Consider the following 19623-nt stretch of genomic DNA (forward strand, 5'->3'; position numbering starts at 1 on the left):
GAATCTCATAATGAATGTTACTATCATTCTCTTGTTGATTCCCAGTGTTTACCCACGCCCACCTCACAATATCAGTATGTGTTGTTATTTTAGTTCATATTTGGGAAGGTAGGTGCTTGTCTTAGTTAATGTTCTCTGGCTGCTTGAGTCCACAGCAACACTTATAAAAGAAAGCATTTAGTTGGGGTTTACTTACAGTTCCAGAGACTTAGTCCGTTATGATCATGACGGGGAGTAGACAGACATAATGCTGGAGCAGTAGTTGGTCTACAGGCAGCAGGCAGAGAGCGACAGAGAGGCAGAGACAGAAAGTCAGACAGAAACACAAAGTCAGACAGACCCACAGAGACAGACAGAGACAGAGGCAAAGACTGAGTCTGGTGGGTTTTTGACACCTTAAAGCCCACCCCTAATAGTTATGTCTTAGGGTTTCTATTGCTATGAAGAGACACCATGGCCATGACGACTCTCGAAAAGGAAAACATTTCATTGGAGCTGCTATTGTTTCACAAGTTCAGTCTGTTGTCATCATAGTGGGAAGCATGGCAGCACCCAGGCAGACATGGTCCTGGAGAAGGAGTTGAAAGTTCTACATCTTGATCTACAGGCAGCAGAAGGAGAACAAACTTGAGCTTCTGAGACCTCAAAGCCCACCCCTAGTGACATAATTCCTTCAACAAGGCCATACCTGTTCCAGCAAGACTACACCTCTGAGCCTGTGGGGCCATTTTCATTCAAACTATCACATTCCACTCCTTGGCCACCATAGGTTTGTAGCCATACCATAATGCAGAAATGCATTCAGTCCAACTTCAAAAGTCCCCATAGTCTAAAACAGTCTCAAACTAGTTTAAAAGTCCAAAGTTCAAAGTCTCTTCTGAGACTCATGCAATCACTTAACTGTAGTCCCCTGTAGAGTCAAACTGGTCACATATAATCACATACAGATAAAAACAAACAGATCATATATTTCCAACATATAATGGCACAGGATACATGCTACCATTCCAAAAGGGAATACAATGAAGAAATACTGGATCAAAGCAAGACCCAAATATCAGCTGGGCAAACTCCAGACTCTACATTGCCATGTCTAAAGTCAAAACACTCAGAACTCCAATTACCTTCATCTTTGTTGACTGTAATCTCTCTCTCTCTCTCTCTCTCTCTCTCTCTCTGTGCTCTCTCTGTGTGTGTGTGTCTATTTCTACCCCCTGTTAGCAGATTTCCTTGACAGGTGTCCCATGACTCTGGCATCTCCAGCATCTTGGGGTCTCCAAGGCAATCCAGGCTTCACCTTCACAGCTTCACAGCCTCTCTAGACTTTTATGCAGGGACACTCCTGATGCATGCCAGGCCTCAGGAGCTTTCCTTAGTCTTGGAAGGAGATTCCATAATCCCTTTCTCCTATCCTTATCTCTAAAGCCAGAACCATGTGACTGAAGCTGGCAAGGCTGCATGTGGGGCTGGAATATGGCTCCTTGTTCAATTACGTCTTCACCAGCTTTCTGTTTTCGATGGTTTCTTTCACTGCCTAAGCTCAGCTGTTCTGGAACTTGCTCTGTAAACCAGGCTGGCCTCTAACATAGAGATCTACCAGCCTCTGCCTTGTGAGTACTGGAATTAAAGGCATACACCACCACTCCTGGAACTAAACTGATCTTTAATTCCTTTTCAGAAGCTGGGCGGGGTCTTGCCCTGAGGTTACCATCCTATTCAATTTAATATCAGGCTTTCTTTAATCTGTTTATTTCCTTAAACACAGGATTTAGCTCCATTCCACTTCCTGGTCCCTCTTTTCTCCTCAAGTTGTACAATATTTTTTTACTTGTTCAGCTTGCTTCTTTTCATTATAGATTTTCATAAGAGTAAACATTACTAACCACATGACAGAGTCAATACTAAGCTATTTTGATACTTCCTCTGTCAATGCTATTAATCCAAAAGTCTTCACTTTAGTCTCAGACAGACTTTTCAGACAAGGACAAAGAGAAGCCACATTCTTCACTAAAATATCCCAAGAATATTTTCTGGGCCACATGCTAACATTCTTCTCTGAGAGCCCCTAAGCTAAGCTCCCACAGTTCAAATCACCCTCAGCAGCACGAAAACCATTCAACTGCTTTTCTAATCCGAAGTCTCAAAGTCCATATTCCTCCAAACAAAAATATGGTCAAGCCTATCACCACAATAACCCAGTCCCTAGTATCAACTTTTCTGTCTTGGTTAGGGCTTTATTGCTGTAAAGAGACACCAAGACTAAGGCAAATCATATAAAGGAAAATATTTAATTAAGGCTGGCATACAGTTTCAGAGATTTTGTCCATTATCATCATGGCAAGGAGCATGGCAGCATGCCAGCAGACATGGGGCTGAAGAAGGAGCTGAGAGTTCTCCATCTAGATCAAAGGCAGAGAAAGGAGATTGTAGAGCACACTGGGTATAACTTGAGTATATATGACTTCAAAGCTGCCTCCACAGTGACACACTTCCTCCAACAAGGACATACCCCCAAATAGTGCCACTCCCTATGGCCAACCAGTCAAACACATGAGTCTATGGGGCCATTCCTATCAACCCAGCACACCCTCTCTTATATAATCTTTGCCTCCTTATCCTGGGAACACTGACAGAGATAGGAAATACACCTTTTATGGAAAGCTTTGAACTGCCTCAGTTTTCTTTGTTTGATGTAAGATTTGGTAGATCTTATAACCTATGTTGTGCACACATTCAGATGTGTGGTGTATGCATGTGTGAGCACATGTAGGGGTGTATGTGTGCAAGTATGTGTGTATATGTGTGTGGGTGCACATGTATGTGTGCATGTGTGTATGTACACATATGCAGGCCAGTGGTCAATGCCAGACCTTCATCTTTTATTTTTCTTATTTTAATAATTATTATTACAGCCAGGCAGCAGGTGACACATCCCAGCACTCAGAAGGCAGAGGTAGGCAGATTTCTGAGTTCGAGGCCAGCTGGTCTACAAAGTGAATTCCAAGACAGCAAGAGAAACCCTGTCTTGAAAAAACAAAAACAAAAACAAAAACAAAAACAAAAAACCCTAATTATTATTACATATATATACTTATTTTGATATTTTTATATTTTGACATTTTTCTCCCCCAGCTCTTCTCAGATCTTACATATCTCCCTACCCACCAGACTCTCCCACTTTCTCTCCCCAAAATCAAAGCAAAATGAAAATCAAAACAAGCAACAAAACAGTAAGACAAAAAAAAAACTAAACAAAACAAAAATCCCTGCCCCACCCCCACCCCCAAAATGAAGTCTGTTTTGTGTTAGCTGAGAACTCCTGGGCATTGGGTTTGCCCTGAAGTGTGGTTGATAAACTCATGACATTTTACTGGAGAAAATGATTTTACTTTTCCCAGCAGGTATTGCTTGCAAATGGCTTCCTAGTTAGGGAAGGCAGAAAGATTCTAGGAGCCAGATGTGGTGACTGACTTGAAGAAAGCAGCAGCTTCTAGACTTAAGAGAACTGATGCACATATGTGCCTTCCTTTACACATAGATTCCTGAGCCTCAAGAGGAGGGGTTTGATGAAAGCATCCAATAAGAGCTTCTCTGTCATGCTACTATTCTATAGGCATAGCAACATGTCATTAGGAGTCATTTGATTGCTCTGTCCCTTTAGCAGAGTTGAGCAGTATGTTTCCCCTAGGTCCATGATCCATCCAGTCTCAGGTTTTTGGCCACCTTTTCAGTGTCAGAGATGGGTGCCATCCCATGAAATGGGCCTTAAAATCAATCCAGATGTGGTTGGTTCCTCCCATCATTTTGTGCCACTGTTGAATCAGTACACCTTGCATGCAGCTCACAAGGTTTGTAGCTGGATGATACTGATGCTTACCTTACTCCTCCAATAGCACGAAGAGCATCTTCCAGCACTGTGAATGCTGGTCAGTGGGGGTGCAGCTTCTACTTGAACACTCAATTTCTTCAGGCTCTATGACCCTCCGCCTAATTTTTTGAAGCAGGGTTCCTCACTAAATCTGAAAGTCATCTATTAGCTAGACCAGCTAGTCAGTGAGCCCTGGGGTCCTCCTGTCTCTGTCTCCCCATGTTGGGATTACAAGTGTGTGCCTCCATGTCCATGTAGGTGCTAGGAGTCAGAACTTGGGCACTCTTGCATAGCAAGCACTGTGGCCCACTGAGCCATCCCCAGCCCAGTAATTGTGGAGTTTCTCCGCCATGATCCATAGGTGCTTATCTGGAGACCATTCTGGTCCACAGAGTTGATAGTGTCTCTCAGCTCAGCGCTGTCATTAGGAATCCTTACTGTCCACCTGCAGTGCTTGCTTGTTGGATTAAAAAAAAAAAAAAAAGCAAGCTTTTTGCCTTGATTTACTAGGCCTGTATTTTCTAATGTACTGGGGTGGAGTTTTCAACCTCAAGCTAAAGAAACATTATTTACCATCACCTGGAAAACACTCTAGCTGGGCTTGGGAGGCAACGCTTCTCAGTCTTAAGTGTCCAACCCACCTACCACCATGTCCAACGCCACACGAACTGAGAGGACTGTCTGGGTGGGTCCCAGGCATCCATATGTTTTAGATACTTCATGAAGATTCCAGTGTGCAGAAAGGCTGGGCAGGTTGCCCTGTGCTCTTTGCCATGACTTTAGGCCTTAGACTATGAGTTTAAACCACGCCCTTCCCTGCTGCCGGTTTACCTTTCCCTAGCCAGATAACTGTGAGAAGGGACGGGTTAGCCCAGAGGTAATTTTCTCTGAGCTAAAACACTGCTCCGCCTTCTGAGAGTTCACAACGCTAGCACATTAGAATAATAAAAGAATCAGCTGAAAGGCAAGGAGTAGCTAGCTGCCCATCGAGGGGAGGAGGGGCTGGAAGCATCTTCAGAGATCCTGTATGAGTTCCCATGGAACTGACCCACACACAGCAAATTGTTCATATTGGGACATAACCTTTAAAAAAAAAGACCCTACAGTGCACAAAGACTTGCTGGTTAGAATAATATTTGGTATTAATCGATTAATTTCTCAGATGTTAGGCTCTAGGTCCAGTGTTGGTGTTGAAGCTAGACAGTTCTGTGAAGTGGGACTGCAGATGTCATCTTCACTTATAGCTGTGGTAACTGAAGATTTGAAAGGTTAAGTAACTTGTGGTGTCCCTAGCTAAGAGGGCTCAAGGATAAATCCATCTATTCACTTAACTAGTTCAGCATTCCCCTTTAGCCACAAGGCATGTGTCAGTATTGATGGGCCAACTCCTCTCATGCTGGCCTTGGAACTATAACAGAGAGCTCTGGGAGCATGTTCTCCACTTTCTAGAAGGAACAGAAAAAAAGCAAATTAAGAATTTGGTTTCTGCCTTAGAGAAATTTTTCAGGTTTGGATGAGTAGTTTGCTCTCTACTGCCATCTGCTGTCCACATGTACCAAGCAGGCCAGCGCTCTACCTTTCTCATCACAGTGCATAGGGGGCCTCAAATCCAACTTAGACACCTCACCACGCTGTCAAAAATACCCACAATATGCATCTCAAAGAGGAAGAGCATGTCTGTGGCAGCTTTCCTTGATTTTCATTTTGCTACTAACAGTTGTCTAACCTTACTCCAAATAGTAGCAGAGCAAAAGATAAAGAACCAAATGCAGCTTAATTACGGGTGCAATGGCTGCCTTGGCCAGCTCAGCGAAGACTCTGATTACAGTCTTGTTCTCTGTTCTTATGCCAAGCCTGGATGGGCAGGAGAATGAAAGTACTGGCCATGTCAGGGAAGTGTCCCTCTGCAGGGCCTCTCAGAACTGCCTGGGAGAGGCTGCAAGGCTCTGTGCAGCTCAGGAGCAGAGGAGCAATTTGGCTTGGAACAAAGATTGTGGGCGTGACTAAGAAGCTTAAATACAATTCTCCCACTGATGTGTCTTTGGGAAGTAACTTCTATTTAAAAAAATAGTTATCTCAGAAAATAAAGTGACTTGGTGTCATTAAGGGCCCTTAGAGTAGGCTAGTCTGATATGACAAAAGATAATCTATCTGGAGAACAGGAATGTGTGGAGAACCTGAATTGGTCTCTGAGAGGAAGTATTCACAGCTCGTTAAGTTCATTATAAGTGTCAAAAGTGTACTTTTCTCTTTTCTCTTTGCCCCCTCTGTCTCTCTTTCCCCTCCTTTTTTTCCTAATTCCTCTCCCCTTTCCCACCACATTCACCTAGACACACACTCTTGTCAATCAGCCTTCTTGCTTTTGCTAAGTGTTGAGTTTCCCTGCTGAACTATTTAGTTCACCAGAAACATTTCCCAAGGGAATCTATAAAAAAATCAGATTGTGAGACACAGACTGGTGTGTGTGTGTGTGTGTGTGTGTGTGTGTGTGTGTGTGTGTGTGTTCTAGATGTTGATGTTGGGTGTTCTTTTCAATTGTACTCTGTCTTATTTTTTGATACAGGGTTTCTCACTAGACCTGGTGCTCATTGATTTTGCTATGCTGACTGTCTGGCAAGCTCCAGGAATCCTCATAGCTCCCCAGAGCTAAGATTAAAGACATGTGCTATTGTACCCACATTTTTATATGGGTGCTGGGAATAAAACTCAGGTCCTGATACTTGCTTATTATAGGTGGTATAGCTGCTCTACATTACCAACTGATCATTTTCCAACCCCTCTTGAGCTGCTTTTTTTCCCCCTAAAACACAGATTGTGGGTTTCTTTGTACTTTTTCTGAACCTTTTCACATTCCTCCGAAGAGGTTATATTATAGAGGTGGTGGTACATGTTTGCACACTGTACCAAATGAGATGCCAATGTTAGGTGAGGAGAGTTATCTCACATACACATAGCCTTGTGCCAAAGGAAGGAAAGAAGGAAGGAAGAAAGGAAGGAAGGAAGGAAGAAGGAAGGAAGGAAGGAATAAAGGAAGAAAGGAAAGAAGGCCAGAAAACAAAGGCAGTATCTCATTCAACCCTTGTAAGACCACAGATCAGGATTACATATTCTCAGAAATTCTAAATCACCAATCTGCTTTCCTGCTATCCCATCTGACTTAGCATTCCTCCTAGATGTTTAAAAATATATCTTAAAATGACATTGAACACCAAGAGTTTATTTTATTCTCTATAAAAAGTACATCTAACATGGCTTTTGTAATATTAAAAAAACTTTAACTTTTCATTTATCAAATCACAAGATTGGCAAGCACTACAAGTGTGTGTGTGTGTGTGTGTATGGCTGAGAGTAAACAGCAGGGACTGTTGGTAGATCACAGCCCAACTAGAGTAGAGGCTCTCTGCAGCCTTTGAGCATACACCTATGATTGTTATCCCTCAGCAGGTGCTGCTGAAGGAACGGGTACCAGTGAGGAGCTGGTTTTAGCATCTCCTCTTCACACAGGCACACTTCTCTCAGCCATCAGCATCCCACGTAGAGTGATGAAAGTCATTTCCATGTGAGGTCCATAGTTCACGTGAGGGGTCATTCTGGGTAATGTGTAGTCCATGGACTTTGACAGATGCATGATGGCATATTCCTGACATGGTAAGTGTTGTACAAACAATGGAATGATCTTAAAAATTATCTGTGCTCCATTTATTCCTTGTCCTAAGACAATCCATTTCATAATAGTGATAGTAGAATTTTGTGAAACTTTTCATATAAATATTTATTAGGTCTCTCAGCATAATAAAACTATTTTTAGAAATACATGTTTTTAAATATGAAAACTTAATTGTTTTTATAGCTTCCTTTTTACCTTCAAAGGGATTCAAATTTGGATGATAAATTATATGGTCTTCATTATTATAGTTTATAACATATATTGTATATATAATATATGTACATACTACCTCTGACCCTCGTAGAGCAAAGTATTTCCCTCTGGGCATCTGACTAATCAGGTATAAAGCCAGAGTGAATCCTGTGTCTATAGCTTCTGGTGCTTGGTACAGCACAGATGTGAAGGCAACTGAGGTTGCAGAGCATATTGCAACCTTATTTCCAGAGAGTTAGGAAAATGGAATTGCTTGCATAGTTCTAACTCAGCTGTGAGACAATTCCCTGCATAAGTCAATACATAACAAACTCAGTAAGGAATTGAATAGACCAAAGAAGCCAGAGATCATGGAGGGTCATTTTTCTTTTTCTTTCTTTTTTTAAATTTTAATTATTTTATTTACATTCCACAAATTGCCCCCCTTTCTTCCCAGACAAGGCAGTCCTTTCCTACCCATGTGCAGGGAGAGGAATGGGGTGGCATAGACTAACTAGCCCATGCTACTCTGGTTGGTGGTTTAGTCTCTGGGAGCTCTGGGAGTTCAGGTTAGTTAACATTGTTGTTGCTCTTATGGGGTGGTAATCTCCCTCAGCTCCTTCAGTCCTTCCCCAAAATTCTTCACAGGTGTTCCCAACATCAATCTAATGGTTGGCTGTAAGTCTCTCCATCTGTCTCAGTCAGCTGCTGGTAGAGCCTCTCAGAGAACAACCATGCTGGGCTCCTGTCTGCAAGCACAATATGGCGTCAGTAATAGTGTCAGAGCTTGGTGTGCATGGGATGGATACCAAGTTGGGTCAGTCACTGGGTGGCCTTTCTCTCAGGTCTCTGCTCCATTTTTGTCCCTGCATTTCCTTTAAACTGGAACAATTATGGGTCAAAAGTTTGGAAGGTAGGTGGTCCTCTGTCTCCCTTTTCCCCTCCCCACCCCCTCTCCCACCTAAGTTCTTCCCTTCCTCAGCATCCCATGATACTTTTGTTCCCCATTCTAAGGGGATTTGAGTAATACACACTTGGTCCTTCCTTCTTGTCAAGCTTCCTACAGTCTGTGAGTTGTCTCATGGGTCTTCTGAACTTTTTGGCTAATATCCTCTTATCAGTGAGTACATATTATGTATGAGCCATTGGTGTTCTGTTTGGGAACTCTTATTATTATGTACCCACTGATCCGTTTGGGTCTGAGTTACCTCACTCAGAATGTTTTCTAGTTCCATCCATTTGCCTGAAAAATTCATGGTGTCCTTGTTTTTAATAGCTGAGTAGTATTCTGTTGTGTAAATGAACCACATTTTCTGTATCCATTCTTTGGTAGAGGGACATCTGGGTTGTTTCCAGCTTCTGGCTATGACAAGTAAGGCTGCTATGAACATAGTGGAGCATATGTCCTTGTGGTATGGTGGAGCGTCTTTTGGGTATATGCCCAGGAGTGGTATAGCTGAGTCTTCAGGTAGATCGATTTCCAATTTTCTGAGGAACCTCCAGATGGATTTCCAGAGTGGTTGTACCAGTCTGCAGTCCCACCAGCAATGGAGGAGCATTCCTCTTTCTCCGTATCCTTGCCAACATGTACTATATTTATGGAGTTCTTGATCACAGGATCATTTTGACTTGCATTTCCCTGATGTTGAACATTTCTTTAAGTGTTTTCTAGCCCTTCAAGATTCCTGTTGAGAATTCTCTGTTTAGCTCTGTACCCCATTTTTAAATTAGGTTATTTGGTTTTCTGGAGTCTAACTTCTTGAGTTCTTTGTACATTTTGGATATTAGCCTTCTATCAGATGTAGGGCTAGTGAAGATCTTTCCCAATTTGTTGGTTGCCATTTTGTCCTATTGACAGTGTCCTTTGCCTTACAGAACCTTTTCAGTTTCATGAGGTTCCACTTGTCAATTGTTGATCTTAGAGCCTGAGCCATTGGTGTTCTGTTCGGGAATGCTTCCACTGTGCCAATGCATTTGAGGCTATTCTCTACTTTTTCTTCTATTAAATCCATTGTATCTGGTTTTATGTGGAGGTCCTTGATCCACTTGAACTTGCACTTTGTACAAGGTGATAAATATGGGTAAATTTGGATTCTTCTACATGCAGACTGCCATTTGTTGAAGATGCTTTTTTTTTTTTTCACTGTATGGTTTTGATTTCTTTGTCAGAGATCAAGTGTCCATGGGTGTTCTGGGCCATTTCTGTTCCACTGATCTACTGTTTGCATCTGTGCCAACAGCATGCAGTTTTTATCACTAGTGATTTCCCCAGAAGTTCTTTTATTATTGAGAATTGGTTTTGCTATCCTGGGTTTTTGTTTTTCCATATGAAGTTCAGAATTGCTCTTTCCATGTGTGTGAAGAATTGTGTTGAAATTTTGATGGGGATTGCATTGAATCTATAGCTTGCTTTTGGTAAAATGGCCGTTTTTACTATATTAATCCTTCAGGTCCATGATCATGGGAAATCTCTCCATCTTCTGAGGTCTTCTTTTATTTCTTTCTTCAGAGATTTGAAATTCTTGTCAGATAGACCCTTAACTTGTTTGGTTAGAGTTACACCCAGATATTTTATATTATTTGTAACTATTGTGAAGGGTGTTGTTTCCCTATTTTGTTTCTCAACCCATTTATCCTTTGTATAGTGGAAGGCTACTGTTTTGTTTGAGTTAATTTTGTATCAAGCCATTTGCTGAAGTTGTTTATTAGCTGTAAAAGTTCTCTGGTAGAATTTTTGGGGTAGCTTATGTATACTATATTATCTGCAAATAGCGAGACCTTGACTACTTCCTTGCTGCAAAAGTTGTCTGGTAGAATTTTGGGGGTAGCTTATGTATACTATATTATCTGCAAATAGCGAGACCTTGACTACTTCCTTTCCAATTTGTATCCCTTTGATCTCTTTTTGTTATCTAATTCCTCTGGCTAGAACTTCAAGAGAGTGGGCAGCCTTGTCTTGTCCCTATTTTAGTGGGATTGCTTCAAATTTCTCTCCATTTAATTTGATGCTGGCTGTTGGTTTGCTGTATATTGTATTATGTTGAAGTATGTGCCTTGAATCCCTGATCTGTCCAAGACTTTTAACATGAAGGGGTGTTGGATTTTGTTAAATGCTTTTTCAGCATCTAATAAGATGATCATGTGATTTTTTAAGTTTGTTTATATGGTGGATTTTATGTGTTTATATATAAGTATATATATGTTTATATTGATGGATTTTCATATATTGAACCATCTCTGCATCCCTGGGATGAAGCCTACTTGATCATGGTGAATGATGGTTTTGCTGTATTCTTGGATTCAGTTTGCAAGAATTTTATTGAGTATTTTTGCATAGATAACGTAATCCTTCTGTTTGTATTTTGTGGAAAAGTTTGAGTAGTATTGGTATTAGTTCTTTGAAGTTCTGGTAGAATTCTGCACTAAAACCATCTGGCCCTGTGCTTTTTTTGGTTTGAGAGGTTGCTAATGACTGCTTCTATTTCTTTAGGGGTTATAGGACTGTTGAGATAATTTACTTGATCTTGGTTTAACTTTGGTATGTGGTATCTGTCTAGAAAATCATCCATTTCATCTAGATTTTTCCAGGTTTGTTGAATATAGGCTTTTGTAGTAATAGTTGATGAGTTTTTTTAATTTTCTCAGTGTCTGTATCCCTCTTCAGTTCTGATTTTGTTGATTTGGATACTGTCTCTGTACCCTTTAGATAAACTCTATCTTGTTAATTTTTTTCAAAGAACAGCCTCTTGGTTTTCTTGATTCTTTGTATCATTCTATTTGTTTCTAATTGGTTGATTTCCACCCTGAGTTTGATTATTTCCTACTGTCTACTCATCTTGGGTGTGTTTGTTTCTTTTTGTTCTAGAGCTTTCAGGTGTGCTGTTAAGTTGTTAATGTAGGATCTCTCCAATTTTTCTATGAAGGCACTTGGTGTTATAAATTTCTTCTTAGCACCGCTTTCATTGTGTCCCATAAGTTTTGATTATGCTGTGTCTTCATTTCCATTGAATTCTAGAAAGTCTTTAATTTCATTCTTTATTTCTTCCTTAACCTAGTTATCATTGAGTACAGAGTTTTTCAGTTTATTTGTGTATGTGGGGTTTCTGTTGTTTTTGTTGCTATTGAAGTCTAACCTTAATCTTTGGTGATCTAATAGGATGCATGGGTTATTTCAATCTTCTTGTATCAGTTGAGGCTTGATTTGTGTCCAATTATATGATCAGTTATGGGGAAGGTACCATGAGGTGCTGAGAAGAAGGTATATTCTCTTCTTTTGGGGTGAAATGTTCTATAGCAGATATAGATATCTGCTAAATCCATTTGGCTCATAATTTCTATTAGTTTCACTGTGTTCAGTTTCTGTTTTAATGACCTGTCCATTGGTGAGAGTGGAATGTTGAAGTATCCCACTATCATTGTGTGGGGTTTAATGTGTGTTTTGAGCTTCGTAAAGTTTCTTTTATGAATGTGTGTGCCCTTGCATTTGGGTCATAGATGTTCAGAATTGAGAATTCATCTTGGTGGATTTTTTCCTTTTATGAATATGAAGTGTCCTTCCCCATCTCTTTTAATAACTTTTGATTAAAAGTCTATTTTAGGGCTGGAGAGATGGCTCAGCAGTTAAGAACTTAATTGCTATTCCGAAGGTCCTGAGTTCAAATCCCAGCAACCACATGGTGGCTCACAACCATCCATAATGAGATCTGATGCCCTCTTCTGGTGTGTCTAAAGAGAGCTACAGTGTACTTACATATAATAAATAAATAAACCTTTTATTAAAAAGTCTATTTTATTGGATATTAGAATGACTACTCCTGCTTGTTTTGGGGGATCATTTGCTTGGAAAACTTTTTTCTAGACTGAAAACATTGAGGTAGTGTCTGTCTCGTCACTGAGGTGTGTTTCTTGTATGCAGCAAAATGCTTAAATCTACTTGCATATCTAGTCTGTTAGCCTATGCCTTTTTATTGGGGAATTAAGTCCATTGATGATATTAAAGACCAATGATTTTTGGTTCTTGGGGTTTTTTTGTTTTTTTTTTTTGTTTTGTTTTTTGCTTTTTTGGAGGTAGTAGTGTGTATACATGATTCTCTTCTTTTTGGTTTGTTGTGAGATGATTAATTTCTTGTGTTTTCTTGGGTACAGTTATCCTCCTTGCATTGGAGTTTTCCTTCTAGTATCATCTGTAGGGATGGATTGGTTGAAAGATATTGTTTAAATTTGGTTTTGTCATGGAATATCTTGGTTTTCCCATCTATGATGATTGAGAGTTTTGTTGGGTATAGTAGTCTGGGCTGGCATCTGTAGACTCTTAGGGTCTGCATGACCTCTTCTGGCTTTTAGAGTCTCTGTTGAAGAATCTGGTGTGATTCTGATTGGCTGTCTTTATATGTAACTTGGCCTGTTTGCCTTACCACTTTTAATATTCTTCATTGTTCTGTGCATTTAGTGTTTAGTGTTGTGAATATTATGTGATGAGAGGATTTTCTTTTCTGGTCCAATCTATTTGGTGTTCTGTAGGCTTCTTGTACTTTTATGGCCATCTCTTAATTTAGATTGGGGAAGTTTATTTCTATGATTATGTTGAAGATGTTTTCTGGTCCTTTGAACTGAGGATCTTCGCTTTCTTCTATTCCTATTATTTATAGGTTTTGATCTTTTCATTGTGTCCTGAATTTCCTGGATGTTTTAGGTTAGGGACTTTTTACACTTTGTATTTTCTTTGACTGTTGTGTCAATATCTTCTATGGTGTCTTCTACACCTGAGATTCTCTCTTCTATCTCTTGTATTCTGTTGGTGATGCTTGCATCTGTAGCTCCTGATCTCTTTCCTAAGTTTTCCATTTCCAGGGTTGCCTCCATATGTGATTTCTTTATTGGTTCTATTTCCAGTTTTAGGTTTTGGACCATTTTGTTCAATTCCTTCACCTGTTTGATCATGTTTTCCTGTATTTCTTTAAGGGATTTATTTGTTTCCTCTTTAAGGGCTTCTACCTGTTTGCCTGTGTTTTCCTGTATTTCTTTAAGCGAGTTATTTATATCCTCCTTAAAGGCCTCTATTATCTTCATGAGATGGGCTTTTAGGTCAACATCTTGCCTTTCAGGTGTATTGGAGTATCCAGGGCTCGCTGTGGTGGGAGAACTGGGTTCTGATGATGCTAAGTAGCATTGGCTTCTGTTGCTTATGTTCTTATGCTTGTCTCTTGCCATCTGGTTATCTCTAATGTTAACTGTCCTGGGTGTCTCTGACTAGAGCCTGCCTCCTTGGAGGCATGTAGAGCTCTGTGACATAGGTTAGAGCCAGTCTCCTGGGAGGCAGGCTGTTCTGTCTCTGGTTAGGGGGACCTCCTGTGTCCATGGTTAGAGCAGGTCTCCTGTGTCTTTGGGTTAAGGCAGTCCTCCAGTGACCTGATTATGACAAACTTCCTGAGAGACAGGCAGGCTAAGTCCCTGGTTATGATACATTTTCTGAGAGACTGGCAGACTGTGGGGTATGAGAGAGGAGGAGGCATATTGATCTGTCCCAGTGGAGGTGTAGACTGAAAGGGAGATGGTGTTTGCACAGAGTGGAGGAGTCCCCATCTACTGGGCTCCATGAGGGTCCCAAGCTGGGGTGGTTATTTGGGCAGGGGTCTTACCTGTGTCCCTGGCTACAGCAGATCACCTGGGAGACCTGCAGACATGGGGTGGGTAGAGGGGCAGACATGCCAATCTGCCCCAGTGGAGGTGCAGAAATGAAGGTAGATGGGGTTCACTGAGTGTCAATTTTCATAATGTCTGATTTCTCTACTATTTTAAATGTAGTACTTAAATTAAGCAGTAAAAACACATAGTTTTCCTGAGTCAGACACAGTTGGTCACTATAGCAAACAACATCCAAATTGTAAAAGTACCATCAACTACTGAGTGGAAAGGAGCCTTATACAAATGTATGGTGTCAGATGCTAGCTTGGTGAAAGGTACTCACTTTGGGTGCTGGTTTTGTGTGTGAATGGTGTGAATAAATGCTTTCTTTTCTCTTTGCCAGGCCTCTCTATTCGGAGTGTGTGCTGGAAAGCTGACCGCCTTCTAGCAGGAACCCAGGACAGTGAGATATTTGAAGTCATCGTTAGAGAGCGAGATAAGCCAATGCTCATCCTTCAGGGCCACTGCGAGGGGGAACTCTGGGCTTTGGCCTTACACCCCAAGAAGCCTCTGGCTGTGACAGGCAGTGATGACCGCTCTGTCAGGTGAGGCTCCACCATGGACTTCCTGGGGGTGACATATTACTTTTGCTCAAATATGTTTGTGATTTAAGGATGAGCCACAGCATAGGCACTGTACACACTTTCCGAATGGAGGCTAGTGCATTTAGCTAGCTTGCTAGTTAGCTTCTTAGCATGTTGTTGTTGTTATCTTTTTTGGCTTCATCTAAAGTCATGAAAAATCTTGTCAAAAGTGAAAATGTGTGAGTACCACTTAGGCTTTCTTCCAGTTGTCTTTTTAGTTCAACAGAAAAGCCAAACACACTACTCTCTGGTAAGACAAGATTTCTTTCCCATTCATGTATTTGCCCTTCTGTAGGGGGGTTGCTAAGCCATTTTAGGATTTAATTAGACTCTCATTCTTCATGAGACTTTCAGCTCTGATTTTAAAGTTGTCTTTAACACATGAGCAAATTATTTCTTTTTTGTAAATTCTGAAATGGGAATTTAGACATTGTCATCAAACAAAGGAGAATGCTAATTTCTGAGAAAATGTGTAATTTTGTCCAGACTTGAATGGTTCTTGCTATGGACCGTTTATTCTTTAAATGTACAATATTTGTTAAAGTGACCAAATTAAGTAAGCCTCTAGTATTCTGACAACTGTTATATTCATTTCAGACTTCAATGTGTTTAATAAACTTAAAGCACTTAACAACAACAAAATCCTTTCACAGGGAGGATTGAGAGTGATCACTTTATCTATTTATGGATTAGTGTTTCTGAGCTTTAGAACCTAAAATAGAACCATGTAAACTATGCTAAAGGTCCCTGGTTTTTCCCACTTACTCTATAGGTTTATATAGCTCTCAAAGCAATGTTCAATTCTGTGTTTTAGTTCCTACCAAATATGTGAACCTCACTAATTTCAGACTGGGTAGAAATAGTTATAGTTCTTCATAGGCAACATCAATGTTTAGTTGTTATATGTGCCTCTTTGTTTTCGTGGGGTTTGTTGTTGTTGTTGTTGTTGTTGTCTTTTACTCTGAGCACCTTCAAAGCAGCCAAAACTGTACCCAAAATTAACCAAATTCCTGTGACCAGTTCTTACTCATCCAAGGGAAAGAGTTCATGAAAGTCCTTGATTTTTATATTTTTAGAATTAAGTCTCAGAGTTGTAAATGTGGCTGAGATACTCTGGCTGGCAGAACCTATAGTATTTTCTCCTCAGCGATTAGTTTGCTGAAACATCTGAGTATATTTTTGCAGAACTTTGAAGTAAAAAGGTTAGAAGCCATGCTTTCTTGAGATAAGCTTAGAAGCCTTAGGGAGATAGTACAACTGACTAGGGAGTGGCGGTGTCTTCATTCTGCTGAAGGAAAACTTACATTGCTTACAGTGTGGAGTCACGAAAAATGGATGAGAGGCTCTCCTGAGCCTTAGGCTGAAGACTTAGGCTTCTTAAGGGGCCAATCAGGCACCCACTGTGAAGCTCCTTACCTCTCCCGACGTCTGGGTGCACTTAAGGAAACTGCCGCTTGGGACTTAGACTTGTTTCAGAACTGCACAGTCTTGGTCCTTCTAGCAGACATTTATTATGTGTGAAGAGAAGAGTGTCTTAAGAAAGCCTTCACAGTCCAAATTTATTTCAGAACAGAAGCTTTGTTGGGCTGCATCCAACGCAGAAGAATACTTAGGGCATGGTTAAATTACCAGTGTGCATAAACATTGAGGTATGCCTCAAAAAAAGCCTTTAAACTGTAAAACTGAACTATAATATACCCATCCAGTAATTTTTTTCAGTGCTACTAATGAAGAAATCCAAGCCTGCACTGGAAGTTCACAATATGACAGTTCTGCTGTTCCTGCCTTTTGACCTCATACAGATTTTATGACAGGGACACCCAACACACCTTGCAGCAGCTGCAAGTGCTGAGAGGGAGCGAGAGCGGGAAAGGGAGAAGGAGTGAGAGAAAGCATGAGCTAGAGCGCGAGCAAGAAAAGATCATGGCTGCTCCCACTGACCTCTACCTAAGACCAGGTTCTGAACAGCCAGGCTGCCCTGGCAGCCACGGTTATGTTCACTCCCCTCCCCCATCAGTAAGAACTCAGGAGGCCATGTTGCAACAGAGACCCAGTGTTTTCTAGGGAACCAATGGAACCAGTGCAATCACACCTTTGGATCCAACTGCTCAGCTATGAATCATGCCACTGCCTTCTGGGGGCCCTTCGATAAGGCAAGGCCTGCCAGCTTCCCGTTACAACACTGCTGCGAATGCCCTGGCTGCTCTTGTGGATGTTGCAGCTTCTGCACCCCAGATGGATATTTCCAAAACAAGAGATGTCTTCTCATAGGTACAAAACACCTAGTGATGCTATTGAGGTGATAAGTCCTGCCGGCTCACCTACACCACCCCAGGAAAAACCACAGGCCTATCAGACAGAGATGGTTAAAGCAAATCAAGCAGAAAATGAGTCCACTCGACAGTATAAAGGACCACTGCATCATTATCGGTCCCAGCAGGAGCCACCATCTCCACACCAGCAACCACCACTGCCCCCATCTACCCAGTCAGAGGGAATGAGACAGGTGCCCAGGACCCATCGACTGATCACACTTGCTGACCACATCTGTCAAATTATCACACAAGATTTTGCTAGAAATCAAGTTCCCTCGCAGCCTTCTACTTCTACATTCCAAACTTCACCATCTGCTTTGCCGTCCACACCCGTAAGAACTAAAACATCAAGTCGCTACAGCCCAGAATCACAGTCTCAGACTGTTTTGCATCCCAGACCAGGTCCCAGAGTCTCTCCAGAAAATCTTGTAGATAAATCTCGGGGAAGCAGGCCTGGAAAATCTCCAGAGAGGAGTCACATCCCATCAGAGCCCTATGAACCCATCTCCCCACCCCAAGGTCCTGCTGTGCATGAGAAGCAGGACAGCATGCTGCTCTTGTCACAAAGGGGAGTGGACCCTGCTGAGCAAAGGAGTGATTCTCTATCCCCAGGAAGTATAAGCTACTTGCCTTCATTCTTCACCAAGCTTGAAAGCGTATCACCCATGGTTAAATCAAAGAAGCAGGAAATTTTTTTGTAAGTTGAACTCCTCTGGTGGAGGTGACTCTCATATGGCAGCTGCTCAGCCAGGAACAGAGATTTTCAATCTGCCAGCAGTTACTACATCAGGTGCAGTAAGCTCAAGAAGCCATTCTTTTGCTGATCCTGCCAGTAATCTTGGTCTAGAAGATGTCACCAGAAAGGCTTTCATGGGAAGTTTCGATGATAAAGTTGAAGATCATGCTGTTGTCATGCCCCATCCTGTGGGCATTGTGCCTGGTAGTGCCAGCACCTCAGTTGTGACTAGCAATGAGACACGGAGAGATGAAGGGGACCCATCACCTCATTCAGGAGTGTGCAAACCAAAGCTGATCAACAAATCAAACAGCAGGAAGTCTGAATCTCCTATTCCTGGGCAAAGCTACTTAGGAACTGAAAGGCCTTCTGTCTCCTCTGTACAATCAGAAGCTGATTACCATAGGTAGACACCAGGGTGGGCCTCAGAAGACTGGCCTTCCTCAACAGGTTCTACTCACTTCCCTTACAACCCTTTGACCATACGGATGCTCAGCAGTACACCAACACTGATTGCATGTACCCCATCTGCAATCACCCAAGCAGCTCCGCATCAACAGAACCACATCTGGGAGCAGGAACTTGTCCCGCTTTTCTCTTCCTGTGTAATTATAGGAATAACTCCTTGACCAGTATAAGCCATTTCTCACTTTCCTTTCTGATGGCACAATATACATAATATAAACAGGATGATTTATTTCAGTAATTTTATTACACAATACAGTGTCTTTCGGCAAAAAAAAAAAAAAAAAAAAAAAAAAAAAAAAAAAAAAAAAAGAAAGAAAGAAAGAAAGAAAGCCTTCACAGGGCCAGATAGATAACTCAGCAGGTAAAGACATCTGCCGCCAGCCCTAATGACATGCTCAGTGCTTGGAAGGAGAGAATCAATTCATCATCATCATCATCATCATCATCATCATCATCATCATCATCATCATCACCACCAACACCAACACCACCATCATCATAAGATAATCCCTTAGAGAGATCAAAGGCCACAGCTACAACTAACACAGAAGCTGTTATTTGAATATTGTAAATACTTCCTCTGGGTTCACTGACCTTGGGGTGCCTGGATTAAGTGTCTGGAGCTAGGGACCCTATAGTAGTTTTACCCAAAGCTCTGTGAACTGGGCTTGTCTCCTGGTCCATATTTCTCCACCAGAAACTGTACATTTTGGATGCCAACACCATGAAGCATTGCCCTATAAATAGTGGGCCATTAGTACAGGCCTGGGGTTTCTAAATGATAACCATGAGTAAGTGCTAGGGCTATACAAGAGACATCATTTGTTCTCACATCTCAGATACCTTCTCTCACACACCAGGGAAGCCAGCAAATGTGATATGTATTTCTGTCTACATATGCTTAAGTACCAGCTACTTGAAACTTTTCATGAATGCTTAAGAGAAACTAACAGTAACCACATATCCTGACTGCTTTTCTGTCAACTTGACAGAAGCTAGAGTCATCTGAGAGGAGGGACCCGCAATTGAGAACATGCCTCCATAAGATCCAGCCATAAGGCATTTTCTTTTTTTTTTTTTCTTTCTTTCTTTCTTTCTTTTCTTTTTTT

The 19623-nt window shown here is 41.4% G+C and overlaps 2 protein-coding genes across 6 annotated transcripts in view; both read left to right on the forward strand.

Moving 5' to 3' along the window:
- The window catches only part of Eml6 (EMAP like 6), a 289180-nt gene that overhangs the window by 159778 nt on the left and 109779 nt on the right, over positions 1-19623 (forward strand). For all 5 annotated transcript variants that reach the window (XM_031337169.1, XM_031337170.1, XM_031337171.1 and 2 more), the window contains one exon: positions 14755-14956. In XM_031337169.1, coding sequence (XP_031193029.1) covers positions 14755-14956 — 202 coding nt within the window. The remainder of the gene's footprint in view (positions 1-14754; positions 14957-19623) is intronic.
- On the forward strand, positions 16951-18712 carry LOC116068061 (nuclear receptor corepressor 1-like). Its single transcript, XM_031337174.1, is given in 2 exon segments — positions 16951-18008; positions 18010-18712. Coding segments are annotated over 2 exon segments (1488 nt in total). The 5' UTR covers positions 16951-17186; the 3' UTR covers positions 18676-18712.

This window comes from Mastomys coucha, unplaced genomic scaffold (assembly GCF_008632895.1).
Source record: "Mastomys coucha isolate ucsf_1 unplaced genomic scaffold, UCSF_Mcou_1 pScaffold22, whole genome shotgun sequence".
Lineage (NCBI taxonomy): Eukaryota > Metazoa > Chordata > Mammalia > Rodentia > Muridae > Mastomys > Mastomys coucha.